General features: G+C 31.2%; 1 protein-coding gene across 5 annotated transcripts; it reads right to left on the reverse strand.

Annotated features, from left to right (window-relative positions):
• Positions 1-211: 211 nt before the first annotated feature.
• Positions 212-21,776, reverse strand: LOC132715806 (mothers against decapentaplegic homolog 1-like). Of its 5 annotated transcripts, none has more exons than XM_060698874.1 (6): positions 21,625-21,776; positions 11,107-11,529; positions 10,358-10,543; positions 8,842-8,994; positions 7,156-7,377; positions 212-6,414 (listed from the first exon to the last, which is right to left on the reverse strand). In XM_060698874.1, the coding sequence occupies exons 2-6, from the start codon at positions 11,519-11,521 to the stop codon at positions 6,014-6,016; spliced, it is 1,377 nt and encodes a 458-aa protein (XP_060554857.1). In that variant the 5' UTR covers positions 11,522-11,529; positions 21,625-21,776; the 3' UTR covers positions 212-6,013. The 5 variants fall into 5 exon arrangements, with proteins under 5 accessions (XP_060554857.1, XP_060554859.1, XP_060554856.1 ...); XM_060698876.1 differs by lacking the exon at positions 21,625-21,776 and adding an exon at positions 18,792-18,943; XM_060698873.1 differs by lacking the exon at positions 21,625-21,776 and adding an exon at positions 18,410-18,476.
• Between the last annotated feature and the right edge of the window lie 4,607 nt (positions 21,777-26,383).

Consider the following 26,383-nt stretch of genomic DNA (forward strand, 5'->3'; position numbering starts at 1 on the left):
GGAAGTGTTTGTTTGTTTGATTGGGTTTTACGTCACACCAACACAGTATAGGTCATATGGCCACGTTCCAGCTTTACTAGTGGAGGAAGACCTCAGGCACGAACAGGCACCCGAGTAGAACCACAGACGTTCTGTAAGCTAGCTGGATGTCTTCCTCACATGAAAGAGTGGGATTCGTAGTATAAATTACCTGAATAAATGACCAAATAAGTTCCTGCAGCATAATATTTATTTCACAGTATTCATATGAAATGTACCAATATAAAGATGCACAATGTTAACATAAGTTACTATGCTAATAGTCAATGACAAAGGTAACATTTATTTTGTGTAAAAAAGTCATGTCTAAATGCAAACAACTTCCAAACAAGACCATCAAAATGACCACTATTCTCTAGCTTGAACAAGACTCAACAAACTTAAATTAACAAGAAGTCAAAAATGTCAAGAAATGTGTAATCCAACGAATTATTACTTTTACAAATCAAAGATGAATACCTTAAGATTTATTAATATTAATTTAGATAACTAAATTTTCAAATATATCTGATACATTTGTGTGTTTTTGTTTTATTAATGGAAGACAGTTTGATTAACAAAAAGAAAGGATGTAAATATTTTTGAAAGATAAAATGTTTTATCCTATAAAAGTAACAATACAAAATACCTTATGTCTTTTGTAATCATATGTTATATTCAAATAAATGAAATACTACTGCCAAAAATAAATTTCAACACATCAAAACATATTTCTGTACAAGCTATTGAAGCCTCAAACATTATGAAAACAATTCTTAATTTTATTGCTAATATTCTTAAAGCAGTCAATTTGAAACATGTTACTTGGTGGGGAGCTAAAAACCTTTTAATGTAAATGTACGACACAAAATAATGTTTGATGTAGCATAACAGACAAATGTAGGAATCTTCTATGTTTAAACATCAAGGAACACATACATTAAATCTTCACAAGTATCTATGAATAAATGTTTTTCGCTCATTTTTTCCTTTAGTTAATCATAAAGAAGGGTAAAATTTGAAAAATTCTATTCATTTATTGTTTAGAATAAATCTTGTTTCAAAAAAGTTACAGAACATGTAGAAATTTTATATACTATATTGCTATTTACAAATATTTACAAAAAAACATTGGCTTGTACATAAATGCAAACAAATAATAATAATGAATTCTTAAAAATATTACATTACAAAAATGACTATAAAAATATAAACAAAGAAACGCTCACAGCTGTAGCAAAACAGGACAGTAACAAAACAATGTAACCTTTATATATTTGCACAAATAACTTTACACATGCAAGATAGATAACAAGAATTTAGAATCTTCTAGTCAGCACAGGTTATACAAAAAACAAAATGTTAAGTTAGTTACAAGAAACCACACTTGCGCTTTATTGCCTAAGAAAACAATTAAAGGTAACACTTCAATTTAAACCAAATCTTGTCATCATTTCTAAAATTCTTTCTTCAATATAAACAAGATAGCAAAATGTATTCTTGTGAATGCCCAGCCATTTCTTTCACTGACAACCTTACTATACAACCAAAGTAGCTCAAAACAAAATTTAAAGAGTTCTGCAAGTTTGAAAAACAAACTTGCAGATAATCAATTAAAATCAATTTCTTTTGACTATAAAACTTAATATAAATCTGATAATCCCCATTATTTACTAACCAACAACCTGTTAAAAATCTTTTGGAAAATGTGCCCGCTAACAATCCCAGGCATTTTATTAAAGAATACACAAATAATACCATGCTTTCCTTTCTGTATCACACTGAAATACCCTTCCACCTGAGATCACAAACATGTATACTTATAACAAACAAACATAGAAACTTTGAAATATCAAAGCATATAACAAAATCACACTTTACCAAAATGATTTTTAAATTTACATAGATGTTTTTAAAGTTAGAAAAAAACACTAAATTAAAGAGTTCTGTATATGAATGACAAAAAAAAGAAGACATTTCAGATTTAATACAAAAATAAATTTAGTTTCCTACAAAATTGGTGGGTAAGTAAATGAAAGAAAACCTTTTTCTTATCTTCACCTTTGAAAAGAGAAAGTAAAATATATGCAGATATAAAAGTTTGTTCATAAAATACACTTTGATCATTGGTACTCAAACTAACTTGATGTATATAGAGCCAGGCTAGCATAAAATATGCAACCTGAGCTACTGTTGGCTGCTTGATTTCATTAATTAGTTGTTGAAATCCCTCAATCTCATAATAGACTACTAAATTCAATGTAAGATAAATCCACAACAAATTACAGCAGGAGTAAAAGACATGGAGTAATTATAGAGATGTATCTTATTGTATATACAAAATATTTAGCACTACTTTTCCAAGTCACTTTGATTTCTGAAAACCTACATCTTCCTACCATCATGAAGAGTTGCCTACCTTTAGTATTGAAAAACTAAATGTTCCCAACAATGGGTTTCTCGTAACAACATCAAAATAAAATGCAAACAACCTTTATTTTACACAGAGGGGCAACACATAAAGTGTATATATTTCTTCACTTAAAAAATAATCTTAGTGCCACATAAATGTGCATAAAACAGGAATCTCAAAACATTAACTTAAAATCTGAAATAAAGTTTCATACAAATAACAATGGACATACAGTATTTATATTTATATACTTTAGCCCTATAAATGCTCATCATCTTATTCACAATTATCAAACATAAAAACATCAACATATTCACCTTTTTTGTTGTGCTAGATAAAAATCTTTCCTTTTTTTTTAAATTTCTTTCAGTACAGAAAAATAAGAAAAACAAAAAAAAAAAACAATGAAAATCTTAAAAAATTTGCTTATATCATCTCTTATATATATATTGTGTGTGTAATAACAAAAAACTAGACATAGACTTTATACTATACTCATTAACACTAAAACTTTATTCACACTACTACATATCACCTTAGCACTTTAACAACAGTCATACAGTTTGAAAAGAAAACATCACATGAAACAATGTAAATTTATTCTAAAAAATTCACCCCTATAAACAAAGTTTCACAAAAGTAAAGCTTTTATATAAATATGTGTGTGTGTAGCAACATGTTAAAAGCAGTCCAACTGCTATCAAATATGAAGAAACAAGCAAAGTCAAACTGTAGGTGAACCAAATTAGACAAAAATAGTAACTTGAATGTATTGATTGCACCCATGAAGAAAATGACTCAATGTCTACACATTTCACCTGTGTATACATATGCACCCTGTGTGTTCACTTCTGATGTCTACATGTGGCCTGTGTCCAAAAATGTGACAAGACTTTTCATGTGGCCTGTGTCTACATGGGGCCTGTGTCTACACATGCGACCTATGTCTACATGTGACCCGTGTCCACACAATGATATGACCTATGCTATGTGTAAACATAACTGACATTAAACTTAAGGAACTGATGTATCCCCTAAGATCTGATGTTACCATTCAAATTTTATACATTTCTTGTTTTGTTAGATAGGCAAAACAGTCAATATAGGCACTAAGCTTCCTTCAGAAATATATATATGCAAGCTATATGACTTAACCTAAATATGTAAAGGAGCAATTTCATGTCTGATCTTCTAAAAATTGCCCATTTGTTACAGCAGTCTCAATCTTTTATGTCTGGAACAAATAAATGTACCAGAATAATTAAATGACAGTTATACACTAACAGTATTCAAAAAGTCTAAGAATGCATTGAGAAAAGCTTAAAATTTCAATTTTTATGCTAAATGTCTAGGCATAAGATAAAAAACAGAAATTATCTACTTAAATTTCCTTCATTTGATGGGCTTATTTCCTCATTAAATCTCAATATTAACAAATTAAAGATCCTGTCATTCTAGATCAATACTATTTATCATTTTAATTATATAGGAAAACATGAGATTTTATCTGTTTATTTCTGGATGAGTTTCAAGTAACATTTTCACTGTTCAGGTCATATAGACCTTCTAGCCTTTGTGGCAAAGAACGACCCTAAGTGCCGCTTTACATTACTTCAATTATAGATCAGTAAAAACAACATTATTCCGTAAGCTAGCAGGACACACAGGCAAAAATAAATCAGAGTCTTAAGCAGTATTTTAAGTAAATGCAAATATTTTTCAGCATTTTTTACCTCTTTCACATAAACTAATCTTTTTTACCTCTTTCACATAAACTAATCTACAACTTATCAAATAATGTTTGTAAAAACGGGCTATGCCACAGCATTGTAAACTGTATTATCTTTCAAGAACTATTAGAATAAATATACTTGTTTCAAAGCCTGCAACTAGTAATTAGATTAACAGAAGTAACAGTATTTTCAATAAACTTTTGAGAAAATAATAATAAAAATATTACTATAGAAAAATCATTAAATGTATGCGCAAAAATAACATAATCCATTCATTCATTCTTATCATATTCACGAACAACGCTGAAAACTTCATCCCAACCTACTGGAAGTGAGTGATACAGCCTTTGCCACAAGTATTCGAGCCGGGCAAGTGGTATCTCCGTGCAGTCTGAACAGGTGCCATACTGATGGTAGCTCCATTTTATGAATTTTGATACTAAAATCCCTTGAAGTGTAAATGGACTGTTCCAAATTCAAAGCAGGGCAAACCCATTACAAAACTTCAGCAGGTTACAGGTTACTCTTTTTTTCAATAAATCATGCATTTCTCATCTGTAGTCCCTTCTTCCTGACAAGCAACCTGAAGGTTCCAGAAGATAGGTTTATGCCCCACCCAAGTCCAGTTCAAATATAAGATAAAACTATAAGTTGGATTTAAAAGCTCTTCAGAAAATATGTTGTATTGCTACTTTACAAAATATATCTTTTTTGAGTTGACCTATCTGGCTATTAAACTTAAAACTGATTAATTAGATATCCTATGAACTTGTATAAGTTTCATAAAAATCTAGATCTACAAGAGTATTGTAAAACAGCATTATGAATTAATTACAAAGAGTTTTAAAGAAAGCAATAGCACTTAAAAAAAAAGGTGATTTTTTCACTCTTTTCAGTAAAGTGCTTTTGTCAAGATGAATAAGAATCTGGCTGAAAATTGATGTAATTTCAATCTTTTAGAAAATGAAATAGCAAGCTTTTGAAATCATATAAGCTCAGTTAAGCAAAATTTCCTTGCAGTCTGTCTAGGCTCTATACAGTTGCTAGCTTGCTTTTTGTATTTTGAAATTCAAAAACCTCAAACTATGAATTGACTGTTCCAAATTCAAAGCAGGGCTTATCCTGTACAGCAATTTCAGCAGATTAAAAATTAAACCTGTCTAATTTAAAGAGACAACTCATGCGTTAGTTTCAAAATTACTAAATGTCTTCTTTAAATACAATTAAAGCTAATTATTTGTGAACAAACAAAAATTCAACCCATCTTCCCAGCTTTAATGTTGCAGGAACCTAATGCAAGCATAAAATGACAGTTTTTTTTCAGACTATACACATACAAAACCATGTAGGACATACAATGTAGACAATGATATCATGGATTTTTTTCAACAATATGAATATTGAATTGGTAATACATAAAGCACCCATTCCTCACAGGTAAACATTACAACATTTTTAAAAAAAAAGAAGCTTTGTCATAGATCAAACACTGGTTTGAAAATACACAAAGAATTTTCTTTGTATACATCAAAACCAAACCCTGTTTCACTATATTTTGTTTTGGGTGGCATATTTTCTCTTAAAATTAATGACACTTGTATATATATATCTGATGAAAATGAATTAAAACAGATCTTTTTGCATTCAGATTTCTAAAATAACTCTTGAATGAAAGGTTCAACATATAAAATGTTCATATACTCATTTTCAAGGAGAAAAGATAAAAACATTTTATCTGTACATCCAGAATTATTTCTCTTTTTTTTAGCATACATATAGCAGCTATATCCTGGTTTTGATTGTATGTCATAGTTTGATCTGAATGTTTAACTTATGTGAATAGAAAGAATCATGATACAGATGATATTGCATTATGGGGTGAGCCCATCTGAGTGAGAACTTTATCTAACCACTGTAACGGACCATTCAGATGTATCTCTATCCAACATGGTGTGCTGGTTACATCCTGGCGATGATATTCTGCTCCCCAGCCTTTAACGAAACTCATACGAATAGTGCACATCTTTGTAAGTTCGTACACAGCCTCAAATCCATGATTCACGCTTTGACTGAGAAGTGCCGCGAATTCCTGATTATTAAAGATCTTCAGACTGCAGCCTGGTGGAATCTTACACACTGTGGTGGGATGAAAACCATGGTGATAATTACAGTTCCTGCTCTGTACAAATATAGAGCTGTCACTGAGACATTCGGCAAACACTTCACCACCAACATAATATAGATGAACACCTACAATATAATTAATTATTATAATATAGCAACACTTTTGACAAAAACTAACTCAAATTACTTTGCATAATATTTAAATAGCCACCTATCTTTTGTTCGGTTCCATAAGTAAGGAGTCTTACTGTTTGGAATGTCACTCATTCACTGATCATATGTAACGTAATCATATTATGTTGCTTGTTTTCCATTTTATATAACATTGAAATATTCCTTTGTATTACAAATATGTAATATAACATGTTGTTTTTTTGTTTTTTTTTTGGTTTTACGTCACATCGACACAGTATAGGTCATATCGCGACGTTCCAGCTTTACTGGTGGAGGAAGACCTCATGTGCCCTTCTGTGCATTATTTCAGCCACGAACGGGCACCCGAGTAGAACCACCGACGTTCCGTAAGCTAGCTGGATAGCTTCCTCACATGAAAGAATCCAAAGTCCCTGTCGGGATTCGAACCCACAGCGGTGAGGGGCAAGTGGTTTGAAGTCAACGACCTTAACCACTCAGCCACGGACGCCCCTATAACATGTTGAATAATCATTTTCGCCTATACATTTCATACAGGACAAGATTTAAAATATCAGTGTTTAGAATAAGTTTATTCTCATCAATTTCAATGTAGTGTTTAGTTATAAAATAACTAAAAAGCTTTATATTTGTTGTCATGTAATATAAAATTTATTTAAACTTGTCAAAGAAAATGTTACAAAAGTTTTAAAATTTTAATAGATAATTTCATACCTTTGCTTATATGTCTTCTTGTGTTTTCTATAGTAGAGTTTCTGTTTACATTGGACAATAGACCAAGACAGAACCTGTCTGCATTATTGGAGGGGTCTGTGAAACCATCAACAACTATACTCGTTTGTGAGGCATGGAAAGCCTCTCCTACCCTGTTGTTTAATTCGTAGTATACAATAGAACACCAGTATTGTGGCTCTTGATAGGTCACTGGTTGCATATCTGTGAAAAACAGATATATTTTGAAGATTACATAGTTTATACGAAATAATAATGACATTGTGTTTGATTTTAATTTCTCTATAATTGAACATAATGCAATGCCCATGCCTCCCTAATCATAAAACCTTTTTGTACTGCCTTTTCCTCCATTAAAGAATAATTTGTATTGCCTTCATTATAGAACAAGGCCAAGTAGTTTGAATATGCCTTATAATATTGGCTATTTAATTTCGGACCTACAATTGCATATTACATGTATATGTTGTGTGGTTGAAACTGACATGATAATGAAAACTACAACATTTTAATCATAGTACATAGTGCTTGGAAACATGTGAGTGGTGTGGGTCCTGAAGAAAAATCAATTTCATTTGAATATGCATTCCCTTCACTCTATCGTAACTGCCACTTGTTGCACAAAAACAACCCCGCATAAACAAACTAACAGAAAGTTGAAATTAAAACAAGATTTGTTTGAATCCATCTGCTACTGGTGCTGCTTTGACAGCAGGAAATGTCAAATCTCATCATTTATTCTAAAACCACATATTGACAAATATTAGCATTTTTTCCCATTTCTGAGTAATGTGAAGTTAATTTACATTTGAAATAAGGCAGTCTCAAGAGATGTTCCCTTTTAGTTTTATTGGTAAATGTATCTTAATGCTTTTAACATTTACAGCTAAGATAAAACATTCAAGCATTCATCGCTACAACGATCATGGATTATTGTCTACCAATTTCATTGTAATGCAATTCGCCTTTCATTTATCACTCCGAAAATTGAGAAACATCAAATTTGCATAGGAGAATAATTCTGTCATGAAATCTTTCAATTTGTATTAACTAAATGCACTTTATTGAAGTGGAAAGCATTCAAGCTAATTTGATAACTCTTAAGGCAAACATTTAAATATGTTTGTAACATACAAACTTTGTAACATACAAACACCACATATGGTGAAAAAGGAAAAACGTTAAGTGTAGTAAATTTACAATAAAAGTTTTGAATAGAACTGAAATCTGAAAATTTCACCAAGATTCGTGCAGACCAGGACCAACTGTATGCAAATATAAACTTTTCTAGGAATTATGATGGCATAGTTACACTACTTAAACATGACAACACAAATATAGGAGCTATCATTCCTACTGGAGGCCGGAAATGGCGAGTCATTATACATTTAACAAACTTATTGGATAAATGTAATGAATACCTTTATAAGAACAATAACTCTATTGCTAACTTTTTTTTTTAAACTGAGATGCTCTGTTGAAAGAAAGCTTATAAAAAAAAAAGGATAAAATATTCCAAGTGTTCCCTGTGTTGTTGTTTTAATTTTGTTCAATATGCCTCTTTTCCAGAGGTTGCTGCCATTCTGACTAGCACACAAGCATCGATAATTACAGAAAACTGTAAGAAATGCCCCAAATTGTTTCTGTAGCTTAAGAGAATGAACTTACGAGCTGGATATTTATCACTCATTGGTATATTGACTGTAGGTGGGGGAACTGGTGGAGGGGGCATGCTTGTATCCATGGGCTGTTGACCCCGGCTCTGGCTGCTTGGTGGGCTGTTGTCATCGTGAACTTGGTAAGCCGGAGGCGGTGTATCCGCTGCAAAATCAAACAAAAACAAATTATTTTAAATATTCAATTAACTTTCTATCAACTGAAATAAACAAAACCATTCAATGCTCATTTAAATATGCTTTTACCAAAGGATTAAATTTCTTTATCTGAATTATGTGGTAAGTTGTTCAAAAGTCTCATCAACATATGTAAGAGGATTCATTTAAAACAGGGATCTCTCATCAATAATTCATATAACTTTTTGTTCAGGCGATACACATTATACAAACATGTCTTTTCATATTATTCTATTCAATCATACTTAAAGCAGATGTCATGAAAAGGCCCATTGGGATTTCAAGAACAAGATCATGTTTTTTTACATTATTCCATTTCGATCATTTTTTTGAACAGGGCAATAATGCACTCAATATTGCATTATATTTTGACTCATTCTGGTCTCTTTATTGAGAGAGACATCCCCTCTTCTTTGCTTTGGTTGGATTTTTATCTCAACTTTGTACAGATCATATGGTGATAAACTCAGGGTGGGGATTTTCCAGGATAAACTCTTTATCCTTCTTTATGCTAGTTCAACAGCCGCCTGATATGACAGAATTCGAAGACCCGACCCCTGGATTTTGACCACCAGCAGTGAGTAGCAAGTAGTTCTAAACCAGCAACTTTAACCATCTGGCAACAGAGGAACTGTTTCTACATACCCTTTCTATTTCAAGGGTATTTTTACTAGCACTTCAGACCAACTTTTCAGACCAGCATATTCCCTAATTAGAAAATCCAAACATGCTAATTAAATACTAAAAGTAGGGCTGTCATTGAATATGGCAATATCGATACATCATCAATATTCAACAATCGATACAATATTGATTCACAATTTAGAATATTTAAACAATTTAAAAACCATTTCTTCATGTTTACTGAAACATGTGTACAGGGAAAATGTCACTTTTCTTCCCTAGTCTGAACACAGGATTAAATTTTCAGAGGTCTGTAAAATACAAACCAGAAAAGGGTTCTTTCTTTCAGTACGTTGTGTTTGTAAGGAAAATTTATTACACATATTTGAATAGTTTCCACTGTACAGCCTACAGGCTATTGAAATTGATATATTGTTGATATTTAGCTTGATATATCGATACAAAATTTTCAATCAATGATAAACATAACTAAGAGATTAAATATGAACTATAAACATTTGTAAATGTAAAACATCAGATGTTTTTAAAAATGACTTATCAAAGTCAATTTAAATTTGATATTTTTCTATATATTCATCATAAAAGACACTTCTGAGTAACATTTAATTCATGCAAAGTTACTTTCAACAGTCCTCAATTTTGTTAATACATTTTGTAAATAGTAATCTTGGATATAATTAACTTACCCGGTACACCTCCATATGGGCTGCCAGGTCCAGAACTGGCCGGGGATGTTGGGCCAGTATGGAAGTTGTTTGGGTATGTGACATTGTGTGGCATTGATGGTTCTGGTACTGCCTGAAATGGGGGCATCGATGGGTTGTGACCTGCTGGAAACTCGCTGTATCGTGGGACTAGAACTGGGGGCAGTACTGAAATAATACCAAGTATTTTCCTTATTTTTTTGTTCAAGAAACATACATATATAGACAAAAGCTGTGTTGATACTGCATTTATTTTCATTAGATAATCTATATTTATGGCTGCTGCTAATTCTAGAATTACTTTCATTCATATTAAAGAAAGAAATGTTTTTTATTGTTAGAAATACTTTTGACAGGATAATATGGCTCTGCATTTTTTAACAGTTGTCTGCTATATAACCTTTGCATACTGGCAAAACTATCAAATCCTGATCATATTACCAATTAGAAAATCTTTATATTTAATAGCATACAGAAGTCCTGCTACTACAATAGCACTATATTTCTTGTGAAAGCTACAATCATTTAAGTGCTTTAAGTTGTAGTTCACTTCATGAAAGAATAAGCCACAATAATGAAATAATTTTTAAGTATTGATAGGTTGTGTACAATAACGAAAAAATATTGACTAAATATTGGTAAGGTAAGTCTTGAAAATTTGGGAAAAATTCAATTTTATTCAGTTTCAAACATCAAGCTAAAAATAAATATATACGTAAAGAATATCTTACCTGGACTTTCAACTCTTTTGTAGTGATACGGATTTATACACACTTCTTTGTGTTTTGCATTAAATGGAAACTCGCAACAATCAAGGGCTTTAAGTTCATGGTGACTTTGTAAATCTGGCCAACGCCACACACGACAGTAGATTACATGAGGCAAACCTTTCCTATGAGATACCTGCAACCTACCATCCAGAGACCTAGGAATTGTTACACATTTGCTTTGCTGTCCCGGACAGCTTAAAGCTTTCTCGAGATCTTCTAAAGCCCCTTTCTTCTTTTTAAGTTTTTTCACAAGTGAGTCAACAGCCTTCTCTGCCCATTTTTCCTCCTCGTCACCCTGTTTCCATCCTAGAAGACGTTTAACAGCAGGACTTGTGAAGGAGAACAGGCTGTTTAAACTTGATATAGTGGAGGACATCCCTCTATCTGGAAAAATATAAAACAACATTTTAGTAAATCGAGTTCTAGTAATAATATGTGGCTAAAATCAATATGGCAAGTATGGCAACCATGGTCTGTCTATGATGAAAGAAGCATATAAAGGGTCATTTGAAGAATATACACTAATATGTTACTTTATAATTCTCAGTAGAACAAGCTAAATTGTAATTATTAAGTTAAAACTCAAACATTGCTTTAATAAAACTACATTGTACTGCACTAGGAAGTAAATCTGAATAAATACATGTCAAATCAAGCTAAATATCCATTGACTTCAATTATATATTTGAAGTTTCAAACTGTGCACTTCATACCATAAATAACTTGCATGCTGAATGTCAAGATGATATGTATTTTCATCACATGAACCCTGACACAATCATGACACTTCATACAGTCATGTGTCATTTTCTGTAATCCAATCCAGGACTTAAAAAATCTCCCATCTCATGCAAAAATATTATTTCAAGGTTAACAATCATTTTAACTTACTGAACAATGACTTGCATATTTATTTTAACAACATAGAAACAGACAAACCTATGTACAGGTATAGTCTTAAAAAACTTTATACAATTGGTTGCTTGGTTGTTAAATAGTAAAATCCTTTTTATATACAACTGACAAAAGCAAATTCAAATCAGACCAAGTCCACTATCCACATTGAAGTCACTGTATTTCGGCACAAATATTAACAACGCAATTCTACACAGAGTTGCTAACATTGTTGTAGTTATAAAAATACCTTTAAGTTTATACTAATTTATTTAAGTTTGATTGTGTTGGAAGCTAAAAGCTTATCAAAACATTCTTGAATCTTTTCCTGGAACCAACCAGTACTAAGCAATGATTGTAAAGTTCCTTGCTCACAGAAACAATGGCTTGCTCCTGACTGGATTTGAACCCACAAAAGTTAAGTTCACTATATAATCTATAGAACACACACACAAACATACACACACACACACAAACACAGGTGAATCGCTATATGCCACAGCATCGCAGATGCTGCGGTGGCATAAAAATGAAATAGGTCATAACATGAAGGCACTGTGAGAAAAACTATTAAAATCTAGTTTCTTTTCCTTGATAAAACTGACTGTGGACAATCATTAACTTCAAATACTTCCAGAAAGTAGATAACCAGGCAAGGTACCTTTACAATGTACTAATCAATAAAGAAGGGTTGCGTCCCCTTGCACAAAAGACGGGTAAAACAGTCACATTTAATGTATCTAGTTTTACGTCTCACAATTTTTCAAGTCGAACAAAAATCTTTACTTTATAGACATGAACTATGCTACTGAAATAGAAGTTCATTTTTTGTTGACAAAAATTGACATATTCCAAACCAACACAAAGTATCATATATAAATTTTATCATTTAATAAAAAAACACACATGAACTGATTTAAATATCTAATCTTCATTATACATATGTTCTGCTGGTAAAAAAAATTGATTAAAATCCATCATGAACAAATTTTTGATATAAAATACGTATTCTTATATTCAAATCAGATTAGTGTTCCTGAATCTTGATAAATCTTTATTCTTCCGGCATTTTAGCAAATATCTATCTCTCTTGCTGCAACATGCATACACATATTATTATATCCTGTATCTATCATATATGAATTTTGGTAACTATATTATCATGCATTAACCAGTAGCTGTTCATATAAATATGCAGAAAAAAAACTAAAAATGCAGGTGTCGTTATTCAGTAAACATCTGGCCACAAACATTTTCTCTGACAGATGAAGTGTTTGTATTGCAACGTGTATTAACAATCATTATTCCTAACTACTTTCCTTGTATACGTACCGATTTATTGTATGCGTGTGAATAATTATGTAAGTATTTTGAGAAGCGGCACTTATGTGAAGTGGGCAACGCATGTTATCTGTTGAGCCATACAGCAGTTTGTTACAAACTTACAATATGGTCATAGGAATCTCATACATGTATATAGTCTTTCCATTGTTACAAGGGTTCTTTATTATTAGCCCTTACCATAAGACTTGAGAATTATCTTAAATAGACTTATCCATCTTAAGATTCTTTTCAATCTGGACAAAACCATTTGTCATTTTTTGAAGCAAGTTTTAAAATATGCACCGATAGAATAGCAAACAGTGCATAGCCATGATAACGCAGAGTTGATGTGCCATCATTCCAATCTTGGTCTTAACCAATTCATTTGGGTTTGTAATCCTTTAAATATGTTACATAATTGTTTGTTTGTTTGGATTTTTATGGCACGTCAACACATAACTGGCCATATCGACAAAAGAAACCAGCTACAAAATAATAGACTTTTCTCTGATCAGTTCTACTAGAAGATTAATTTCTATATTTACTCTGTAACTGATTCTAGAATTAATGAAAGCTCTCACATATCATAACATACGTGCGAGAACAGATAATACTTGTGGAAAATTACATAATTTTAAGTCATAAGACTATCAATATTACCAAATTTACACAAAGACAGTGTGAAAGAAACAATAAAAGTTTTCTTTTTTATCATTAACTATTAAAACACATTTCAGAAGGGTTTACAACATTTCATTATTCTCACACCAAAACCAGCTGAATTTTACAAGACTGAGTACCAGTTTATTATGTTATCTGAAACTTCACAATGATTATTTTTTACAAGTTCCAGAATCTATTTTATCAACTTGTCACATGCTTACAGACATTCAGTCTCTTAACAATCACACATTTTTTATTTGTGCTTTCCAGAAAAGCTGTTACATCCAGAAGGTTAAAGGGAAACTAATTTTTTCTTCTTCAGAGAATAATGGAATGACTGACGATCAAAGAACTATTTAATCCAAACTTAGTTAAACTTTTCTATAGAGACCTGTCAATGCCATATGTGGTCTAGCTTTCATTGGCAAATTGTGTGCTCTTTTTTTTTGGAATAAAGATAATTTTACAACCAGAAATTAAAAATCTTGGCCTCTTAGGACTGGTCTTCTGTATAATGGTATTTTAATCAGATGGTGATGATCATCACATGAGGTTTGACTGTAATGTCTCAAATAAGATTTTTATCCAATTAGCCCATTGCAATCCCCTTGTGTTAACTTTACCAAATGTCTATGACAAAATGTAGGAAAAAGAATCCATTACAATGTAAAGCAGCAGACACCATGGTATAAATACCAGGTATGCCAATGACGAAGGAAAAGAATGGCGTAATCTGACCAATGACCAGACCTTCAATTTATTCTTTATTATAAAATGAGCTGTGCCATGATAAAACCAACATAATGGGTTTGCGACCAGCATGGATCCAGACCAGCCTGCGCATTCGTGCAGTCTGATCAGGATCCATGCTGTTCACTTACAAACCCTAAATTACATGTAGAGAAACTGATAACGAACAGCGTGGATCCTGATCAGACTGCGCGGATACGCAGGCTGGTCTGAATCCATGCTGGTCACAAATGAATTATGTTGGTTTTGTCATGGCGCAGCTCAAATATCAACTGCTTAAATACAAAAAAGTACATTTCTAAAATCAACACTGCATGATTCCAAAGTGAAAGTAAGCATTAAGCCTGTTATGCAAATATTTCAGTAGTTACAAGTTATGAATTCATAAATACATAGCTGTACGAATAGCACCTTACCAAAAATGCTCAGATAAATTAAATTTGCACCTAAAAATGCTATACATTATATTTTCATGCTTATGAATTTAATCATACTATTTGATTACCATAAAGGCAAAAAAACAACCCTCAACAGCATACAGAATTTATGCACCCAATAACAGCTCAACAATGCATCTGTACCCAGTTTTTCATGGAAAAAATGTATATTACTACATTGTAAATCTGCCAAGGAAAAAAATCTGACAATGTTATTTTATACCAATTATTTAACATTTCATGGTCTGTATTTATGAGCAATTTGTAAGTTTTCAAATTATCGCCATCTGTGTTTTATTGCCGAAAATTCAGACTGCGTACATATCAGGTGATAGCTAATTGCAGAAATTCAATACCTAACATTGTACTTTTCTTACATGGAACATGTGTTAATAAACACACAGCATCTTAACATCTTCCAAAAAAATCTTTTCAGATTTTATATTTTGTTACACCTACATAAGATAAAACATGGTTTTAATATTTCAAACAATTTATCTTGCTATCAACTTCAAACTAATGTTTCAAGTTTACTTTAACTAATGTTACTTTTATCTTTGTTTTTATAGCCAGCTAGTTTTCTTACATTATTTTTTACAACATCTAAATTCAAACATTATAATGCACCGCTCAAACTTTTCTTTAAATTAAATCATAGTTCTTGGATTTGATACAACCCTTGAAAATTCTTTGCATGAATTAAAGCAGCACGCCTCCAGATTCATGTTAATTAATTTACACGAAAATTTTGTAAATGTATTTAACATAAAATATTGTGAGGTGGACAAATTAAGTTATTTACATATTGCAATCGGCACTTAAAATTAAAGAAAATTACCAAAAAGTGGTCAACATAATTATGCAAAAACAGCCTGTTAGTTACACAGTAGAAATATGGTGATAAAATACTGCAAAATCAGTCGTAAACCGCACATACCATGTAAAATATAACTTGGATTTTGAATAATTTTACCTTTCCTAACATTTTTCTCAATATTGATTTTCTTGAAATATTTTGGCTCATCTGGAAGAGTGGAGCTTTAAAGTAAAAGAAAAGTTATTGCAAGTGCAACAAAACACTGCTGTGACAGTCAATGGATATGATAAAGTTGGAACTCATTGTTCAGACTTGTTATAAGATAATTCAATTCATTAAAGCATTAGTCAATCATAACGCTGGCGCTACCCGATCTTGCAGGGAATAGTGGGGACTTCTGACTGTTGGGTTATTAAACAGTAGGTAAAAATCCGGCCATATGGGGCCCTCAAGGTAGTAAAATATGCACTTAATTCCCCCATTCTGTAAGTTATACATATCTTGCTATTTTGGCTTTGAAATATAACCCTTCAGTACATGGACAGACAGAAGGTAAAAAAATCCATGTGCCAAGCCCTTTTCTTGTGATGAGTGGGCTGCAGTTAAAACTGACTTGTGCATTGGATTTTCAAAGAGATGCTCATATTGATTGCAACCTATTTCGGTCTCGACTTATTGTATAACACAAACTACAACATAAATATATTACTTTCTTTTATTTACACTTCATTTAATGCACATTTGGATTCTTACCAACATTTAGTGTTACTATTGTTGTATATAATTATGTGCATGTACATTTACAAATTTCAAACAAATTACAACAAAAAAATTAAATCAAAACTTTGATGAAATTCAATGAAAATAGGCATAATGAGAATTCTATGGAACCCACAAAAAAAGTGGTATGATTTAGTTAGTTTCTCACATTTAATATTTGTACACCTAACACAGGTTAATCAGACAATTGCAGCAGGTTAACTGACATTTAAGCAGCTGGAACGGAGAGAAATTAGCCTTTGCCATCAGAATAGAACCTCTCAGGACTGCCTGCAAAATATGTGAAATCTCAATTGTTGTACTTTGATATTGAAATCCCTTCAACTTTAAATGGCCTGTTCCAAAATCAAGTCAAATGCAGCAGATTCAAGGTAGACGGTAGACCCTTCAACCTGAATTTGTGTATCAAATGGATTTGTCTTAGTATCAGAACAATATATACTGGTGGCAAAGTCTAAAATCATTTTCAGTTCCAGCATGTTAAGGCCACCAGTAATAATGTGAGCGGGTGACCTAGCATGATTATCCTACATGTAGTTGCCTGACCAAAAAACAATCATTTCAGTTCAAACAACTAATTTTCCTCTTAGATAGGACAGGTATACCGGCATATACTTTAGATGAGAAAATATAAATTTTTTGAACGACAGTCTAAATTAACTGGATGATTAATTACATGTTTGAAACTACCCTTTAAAACTACCTTTCTTGCAGATTTCAAAGGGAGTTTTACAACCCTTAAGTCTCCAGTGGATGTCTACCCAGTTCTGTTTGAAGTGAAACATTTATAACTTTTGACATGCATGTCACTAGCAAAAAGTAGCAATTAAAACGTTTTGATGTCTATATGAAGTGAAGCAGATTAAAAACTGGCCTATTTGCCGTTTTCTATCTTACAAGATTAAGAAGATAGTGTACATTAAAACAAAATAGAATTTATAGCTTTTCGTGAAATCTTTTTAGGATGTTTTATAACCATCTTTTAAAACATGTGTACATTAAAATTTTTGCAATGTAAAACTAGGTAATTATTTTAAATGCTAGTAACAATACTGATAAAGTCTGTGAGCCACCTGTAAAGAGCTACATAGGTCACTAAAGCCAGTCTACCATGCTGTTTGACCAAGTTTTAAACTGCCTCCTGAAGAAAATGACTTGTGAATGACAATATGTAATTCTTTATGAAATTGGTACAAAATAGCTAATTAATAACTAATTACAAATAAAAGGAAATAAATCACAGTGCGATTTTTTTTTTATTTATTTATTTTTTTTTTTTGCTAATGAATTCCATGAAGAATACTAAAACTAAATTTATACCATTTCTTCAATACTAAGCAAAAACACTTTAAAGTTAGAAACTTTAAGGTAACATGTGACTTACTATAAAACTCAAGGCAAAAGTAGATTAACTTTTCTAAACGAAGCCATCAATTACTGATTCAAGAAAAATTAAAAAGTATTAAAAATATCTAAAACTGTATAACTTTATAACAAGACTGAAGCTTAAACATTATAAATTAATAAATAGAATGTATCTAACAACTGTTTGCGATGGTAACTTTAAGAAATGTAAAGCATTAAATAATCTGACCCTTACATTTTATATAACATCCAACACATACAAATGAAGTATGAAGTAAAATGTACATGAAATTTTAAATTTGAATTTCACCAATGCATACAAACAAGCATGCCTTATCATCTGCAGCTTATCAGCATTTTTTACCCCGATATGAGCTGATCAGACTTTGTTAAGATTTTTCATAAAACAGCTGAACATTTATCATTTCTTCACCCCACTCAAGAGAAAAAATAGAGAAAAATTATCCATGATTATATATCAATATGATAAATATCCACAAATTCATCTTTTGCCAGGTGTATAATATTCAGATATATAACAATTTTCTAATAAAATATTCCGAACTCCATTGCTAAAAACTGGTATTTAAATCACTGAAAAAAGAAACACAACTTACTTTTATCTTAAAAGTCCAAAATCTATTTCCATCAATGTTGCAAAGTTAATTTATATATATTGTAAATGTAAAATGCGAACTAAATATACATTTACAAGTGCATAATGAAATATCACTTGGGGATTGGCAGTTAGGCTTATAACATCCAGTCATTCAGGAATACTTTAAATCCTGTACTAGCACAGTCATAAAATAATTATTTTGATAATTGTTTCAATCCTAATATAAAATTTCTAAAACAGTATTTTGATATATCTACATTAGGTGTATTGTAGTGACTGATGAATGAGAGAGAGGGGTAAATATTGATATAATATAAAGCACTAAATAACCTCAGGGCTATATTACAATCATTTACCCATAAAGTCTATTGTTTTTTTTTCTCTGTCTTTATTGGTAGATGGTTATCAGTAAATATGTTAAAGTGCAAATTTACCAGTGTGGTACTCTGGTTAAATAAAGGAAACAAAAACAAACAGTTTTAAGAGGGCGTTGAAAATGTAACGCAAGAATGACTGTCTAAGCTAGGGCCAAAAACTCGAAAGTGACTTAGTCCCTTGTATATGTGAAAGCATTCAAATTTCACTTTTGACTCTGAACATTGTGATGAGTTAAAGATTATCCTAGGATAATAAATATTATGAAAGCATTCTAACAAAGTTCTACAGAATCTGATGAATTTTCTCTTATACAGATAATTATTTATGCAACAAGTGCTTGAAATAAATGTATTCATGTACACTGCAAAGGAATGAAACAACAAATTTACAATCATACTTTATAATATTTACAACCTGTCATATTAAGGAACACAACAAGAATAACTACAAATATCAAAATAATCAGTGAAGTTTGTAACCTTTAATACTAGATTATATTAAGATATATCCCTATAAGCTGCAAAGTAATATACTATACACTATACAGTGTCTATTCTAGGAGGGGATTATTATTTTAGCTGCAAAGTAATATATTTTTAAAAAATTATTATACAATGTCTATTCTACGAGGGGGGATGGGGGAATTCACTCCTATTTTTGAGAATTTCGCCCCCCCCCCGCTATTTTTTCAATGTCAGGGGGGAAATTTTACAAAGAGAAAGAAGGGAAAAATCAACAAATGTAATAAATTCTCACTTTTTCAAAAAAAAAAAATCCCCCGTTTTTCAAATCCTAGAATAGACACTGCTATATGGAGCATTAGTTCAGGTAAATCTTTTATTGAGAAATAACAAGGCTTCATATTCTGCAAAAAAATCTAAAAAACATCTTCAACTTTCACAAAACTTGTTTGATGACATGCTGTGAATGCGATGACATCTTATTACCTAACACTCTTTTCTGATCTTTTTGAAGAAAGCCCCTGGGTGACAGCCACATGAAACTATCACTAATAGGACATTATGTTTACAGTGAAGTATTACTATTACTGATTAAGTAACTATAATTAAAGTGATTTCAGTCAAAATACTTCTATTATCTTGTCACTATCTATACAGCCTTGGGGCCTCTCTAGGCTTCAAGCTTTCACCAGGCCAGTATTTTCTCACACGATGCTCTCTGATCAAAATTGATAATTAATTCATAATGATAAGAAAACATCTTTATTTATCGATTATTTTTGTCACTTCTTAAAGCATTTCTGCCTAATGACTTTGACCCACGGGCAATAGTTACCTTAATCTGGTAAAAATGTGCTTTGGATCCATATTGGGATTTTTATCATTATTTGCTAATAAAATCTTAATCTACAAATAAGAGGGCCGGCAAAATCTGATTCCATTTCTATCTGAAGCATTTCTTAACTTGTCCGCGTCAAGTTTTATTAAGTAAATTCCTGAAAATTTTCACTTTTCCGTCCAGCCTATAGAATGACTTGGGCAATTAATAAAAAAAAAATTTAATAATAAAAATATGAGAATCATTCAACTTAATGTCATTGCATAATCAATTAGTAAAGTTCAGCCAGCCATAATTGACAAAAAGTTGACATCTACAATGTTATATTTATAACAAGTTTTCCTTTTAGCTTGTATAATCCAGTACTGGGAAGTTTGTTAAATATTTTTTTATGCTAAATTAAATTCTGTAATTTTTTTTAACCTCCCGATAATGCATTTACAAAGTTTGAGCCATCGTGACTCCCAACACATTATCTGACCAATAATATAATAACCCTTACACGCAAAAAATTGTCATCTTTAACAAAAAAATATGACTCAATTATTTTAACGAAATTCAAATGTCAGAGTTATCACAGCAACATTTGAAACATTTTACATGTCAAATGTACAACTACCATTTACAAAAGTGATCCAGAATGTTACGAAGCCGAGATTGCGTTTGTAAGTGCACACATAATGTACTTGTACATTGTATTAAAATTGTAACTGTCATGCAGTATCAATACTAAGTGTAATACACCTGCAAACAAAAAACTGGTTTTCATTTATAATTTTATTGGGGATGGCCATGCATCATCACAGTTTCATATAATGATTAAATATGTCCTCTCTCCCAACCTATCTAGGTATTTACCGCATTGTAGGAATATAAATTTCCCTGGGATATATGAAAATGCCAAGTACTATCTACAAGTTATTATTAACAATAGGAATTAATATTAATCAGCATCATAAAAATTTCTAGACAAATTAAATAAGCATAGAATAACTTTAAACTAACCAGAAGGGAGAATGTGTCTATAAAAACATTACAATCCAACAATTATTCAAGTAAGAAATTGGATCATCCTATGCAGACAGTACAAAGTAAACATCCAATTAAAATTATTCCTTTCACCATAATAATTATACAAATAAAGTCGTATTTACCTTTCTATCCTAAATATCTTTCGGTTATAATTTCAAATATTTATGTTTTCTCCAAATACAAGAACACTCTTTGGGCGAATATTATTAGACGGATTTCAGACAATCTCCAAAATGGTAATAATCTATAAGATTACTACATCTCATGATATAGTTAACATGTGCCGTTGTATTGTTCCACACACTAATAGGCGGAAATCTGACACCTTCCCTATATCGTACAAGCATTAATTGGATCACACTTTGCTAACAGCGAGGAAAACAAATGTGAAAATTGGCATTCGTAATTTCTGCAGCAGTTAGAAAATCGGAAAACCATGTATCACGGAGAACCAATCTCAACCATCCCCCCTTCCCTACATTTTGTTGGACATATTTTATGCAAGTTAGAAAATAAACAAATTAATCAAATTAAATCAAATATACAAATTAATGTTACAGTACATCTCAAAATGTTTTGTTTTCCCTCCAATGTCAGTAGACTACATACTTTTTTTTAAGTGAATCTTTTTATTGAACATATTATTTATATACCTGAATTACAATGGATTTCATAAACGAAATTATTATTGTGAACGGTTAGCATCTGTTCAGAGAACTGAATGAACATGCCTGGTTTGTATATTTATATGAGAAATTTTTTATATGAGAAATTATTTACATGAGAAATATAAAGATGTGATTCTCCCTTCCATATTAAATAATAATTTTGTTTAGCAATAAAAATCTTCAAGATTAGTGGCAGTGATTTTGTGGATAATAGAGCACTGAATGGACATTTTGACCAGGCTTCATTTTGCGAAATAAACATTTTCAAAAAAGTTTAGAATAACCCAGAAATTCACAGTTGCCAGGGAAAAGGGGCAAAACTTGTGCAAAATGAATTTTACGCTCATCTTTGAAATTTATACTTTCAAAATATGATAATGGATTTACTGGGCACATGATCCTGCAACAATATATACATTTACCCCTCAATAGCCTTCTTGAATGCACAATTCTCAAGCTCTTGTATCCAAATAGATGCATAAAATATAACACTGGCTTCATAAATCTTGTGTAACATAAGAAGTTCAAAACTTTTCCAGTAATCAAATGTTTGTTATCCATATATTAAAGTCAAATCAACTTAACACTTCTTTAAAGTTTAGAAATAAGGAGTTGGACTCCTGAAATAAGTTGTTGGGACACCATGAATCATTAATTGGGCCCACTGTTTGGACCCCTTTTCTTACTAGAGCCTGCATTCATTGGACCCCTGAAAGTTGAGTGATGTATATCCCTGTATGATAGTTGGTAAGTAGCATTGAATGCCGTTGACAGTTGGAGTTAACCAGGGCAAAAAAAACAAAAAACATTTAAGTAAAAAGGGCATAAATTTGAAAAAAAGTAAATTTAGGATTATCTGCCCTTTACATACTGTGTCACATTTTGATCAATGAAATTCTTTGAGAGTCTGAAATAAAATGGAACTTAACAGAAAAATTAACTAATGAAGATACCAACAGCAAAGCTGATGTCCATTCCAACAAGAGGCCGAATGGCAATAGCTCAACAATTTTTCTTCGAAAAGGCATGGAAGAAAAATTTACTATGGGAAAGCAGCCTGTAATAGGACTACTGAAATTTATCATAAATGTTAAATGTTCACAACATAATATGGAGGGCACAATATAACCTATTTAGACAAGCTTTTACCAGAAAGGCAAAGAACATGGACATGGCAATTTATTTTACTTTTGTCTACACTAAATACATCTAAACCAGACAGAAAAGTAGAAGAAAATATTGTGTGTCTTTCATAAAATTCTTCAAATATAATATTTTGTTTCTTTTCCTGGGAGTTTAAGATCTTTCTTCTTTAAACAAATTACTCTTTGAAGCAATTACCTTTTCTGATGGGAGCATGCTGATACCAGATTCCTCCACCATTATTTTTGCTTTATCTTAGATTAAACTTGATTCACTAAAGTAATTGCCTTTCATTAGCTACACTGGAATAGAGCTGTCAAAAACAATGAGTCAATCGATAATAAACTCGTAAAAATACAAGAAGACATTTTCCAAACCATGTAATTCTGTTATTCACTTTCTATTATTATGGAAATTAGAATAGTGCGGCTAATAAAACATCATGCGTTTCCTCTATAATTCACCATTGGGAAATGCCAAAAATGGAAAACTTGAAACTAAGGAACGGATATTGTCAAGGAAGTGAAAGAATTTATAGGGTTCTGTAGGACTATTTTGCGTAATCTCAATCTTGCACAGATCTAACGCAAATAGATTTTTACATGATATTTTATTCCTTTTATGGAATGGAAGAAAATTATGAAACACTATCTTAAGAGTGTCTCATCACTCCAAATCTTGGAAATGATTATAGCTTTCAAAGCTTGCCCAAGTAAGGAATGTATAAAATTTGCATTTGACTCGTCAGATTTAATGAAAGACTTCCTCGAATTAAAGCATATTTGTATTGATAACTGGAGACCATACACATGTAGTATACCCCCATGTGAGGCACGGCTTTTTAAATAGCACTTAAATTTTTCTTGATTTTTTCATTGCTTCTTTTAAAGAATGGCAAGATAAGTATTTTGATTAAAAGCAGTTCACCTTATGTCATAATCTTTAAATTTCATTTTTATTTATTTTTTGGGGTGGGGTACGGGGGGAAAAATTAAAGTTTATAAACTGTGAACATTTTTAAAGAATGAGAAATATTTTAATATGATCATGAACAGTAACAAAGTCCAGATCTCAGATTATTTTGGGACCCTCAACCATCATTTCTTTATTTTGAACATTCAAGAAGCCTTATTCCTGTTCTGAAAATTTTTAATAAAGACAAAATACAAATACAGTGCATGTATAAAATCAAAGGGATGTGTATGACTATCTACAGTAAGTACTGTGAGTTTGTGACGCATCATAAGGCAGCAACAGTTTACCAGACAATACAAATATATATTGCAGTTCAAAGAAAATAAATATTGCACTATGGTTCAAATTTAATAGTAATGGTCAGGGCTCATCCTGGGGGGAAATTTTAGGGAGAAGTGACTTCCTTGCGAAAATTAGGGAGAAGGGAGACAACCCAATGTGTATGCATTAACATGCATGGCTATACATCCTTTAAATATAATATAAACACAATTGACATCACTTATAATATTTCTCCAGTTAATTAATTAATAGTAGATTAATTAATAGTAGTATTAATTAAAAGTAGATTAATTAGTAGTAGATCTGGCAATAGCATCTAAATGTTTTTGAGCTGCAAATATGAATATAAAAAATTATTTTTGATATCTATTGATCAGCTATTTATAAAGCTTTCTCAAAATATGTGTTTATATATTTTCATGTACATTTGTTGATAATGATGTGTAAGAAAAGATGTGATGATAAAATCAATTTCATATTTTTTCTTTCCTCACTTTTATTAGAAGATGAAGTCACCTTGGATATTGATTAATTATTTTATTAATTTAATAAAATCTGTTCTGGTAACAGAAATTTCTTTGAACGTCCAGAATGTTGTAATGTCAGATTTATATGCATATAATTATGCTTATAAAACAATTTTCAAACATCAAAGAATATGTAAAATATGTACTGCAAACATTTGTGCACATTATATTTGATCACTAAAATTACATACATTCATTTCTTATTGAAAAATTTGGCTGAGAAATTGTAGAAAATTAATTTCTAATTACCTCCCTTTATTTTCATGAAATGTTAAATTCGGTAATATCTTTATAAATAATGCTTTTTAAAATTTACAAAATTGATAAATCTTAATCTGAGCGTTATATTTACGACATTAAAACAAATATGTATATTGAAACAATAAGAACTCCTCTTCTTGACAAATTTTGTTGTTATATACGTTACATGATATACGACCGATATGTAGTTTAGCGGGGATGTCTTGCCCATGTGCGTAAACTGTGTCAAATTTGGCATTTCTAAAAACAGAACAATGCCAAACACCCCCACTGTCTACAACATACCAATCGCAAGATTTTTGCGAAATGGTTTTCTTAAATTTTCGCATTTGTGTATCAGAATCAGTAACTTTCTTTTAGTTTTACTGCTAGGTTTGGGCATTTCGCCCTGTAGCCATGACGTGAGCGACATAACAATTTTACAGTAAAAATTTGATGTTAACAGACTCAAATCATTCAAAACTATAATTAAGTTTTTAATCCGGTCGCTGATCATTAATGAAATTGATTATTTTTAATCTGGAACATACGATACCGTTATAGTACATCCCAGTTTTAATTGACTAACAGTTTTGTGATAGCCGTGAAAAATCCATTGCACATCGCCTTTACTCGGGTTAAAAACCCAATTTTCCAATTTCAAATTTTATTGCCTGAAACATTATACAATGTTTATAGCATATAAACAACATAAACATATATACATGTTCAATGGATAAGACATGAGGTAAACAATTAACAAGAGCTTAACAAACAGACAAAGAGAAGATGTTCAATACAATATTATCAAAATATGATGCCTTAAACAATGCGAATTTTATTTGCAGAAAAAATGAATTTTGCTAAGTTATATAAAGTATTTTTTGATGATGAACACATGATATTTTCAAATTTGTTTAAAGAAGGCCAGTGACAATAATAACTTTTAAAAAATTTACTTCTAATGGTTCTATATTTTGGACAAACTAGTAAAAAGTGGTATTCCGTTTCAATAGATTGCATGTTACAAGACTTACAAAGACGCT

This window comes from Ruditapes philippinarum, unplaced genomic scaffold (genome assembly GCF_026571515.1).
Source record: "Ruditapes philippinarum isolate M1 unplaced genomic scaffold, ASM2657151v2 ctg2155_1_1_1_1, whole genome shotgun sequence".
In the NCBI taxonomy this organism is placed as follows: Eukaryota; Metazoa; Mollusca; class Bivalvia; order Venerida; family Veneridae; genus Ruditapes; species Ruditapes philippinarum.

Excerpts from the sequence above, each read along its gene's own strand:
- LOC132715806 (XM_060698873.1), bottom strand. The coding sequence starts at position 18,461 with ATGTACATTTTACTTCATACTTCATTTGTATGTGTTGGATGTTATATA. Across the intron at positions 11,530-18,409 it reads TGTTGGATGTTATATAAAAT|ATAGAGGGATGTCCTCCACT; the intron begins GTAAGGGTCAGA and ends ATATTTTTCCAG. Across the intron at positions 8,995-10,357 it reads CCCATATGGAGGTGTACCGG|CGGATACACCGCCTCCGGCT; the intron begins GTAAGTTAATTA and ends TTGATTTTGCAG.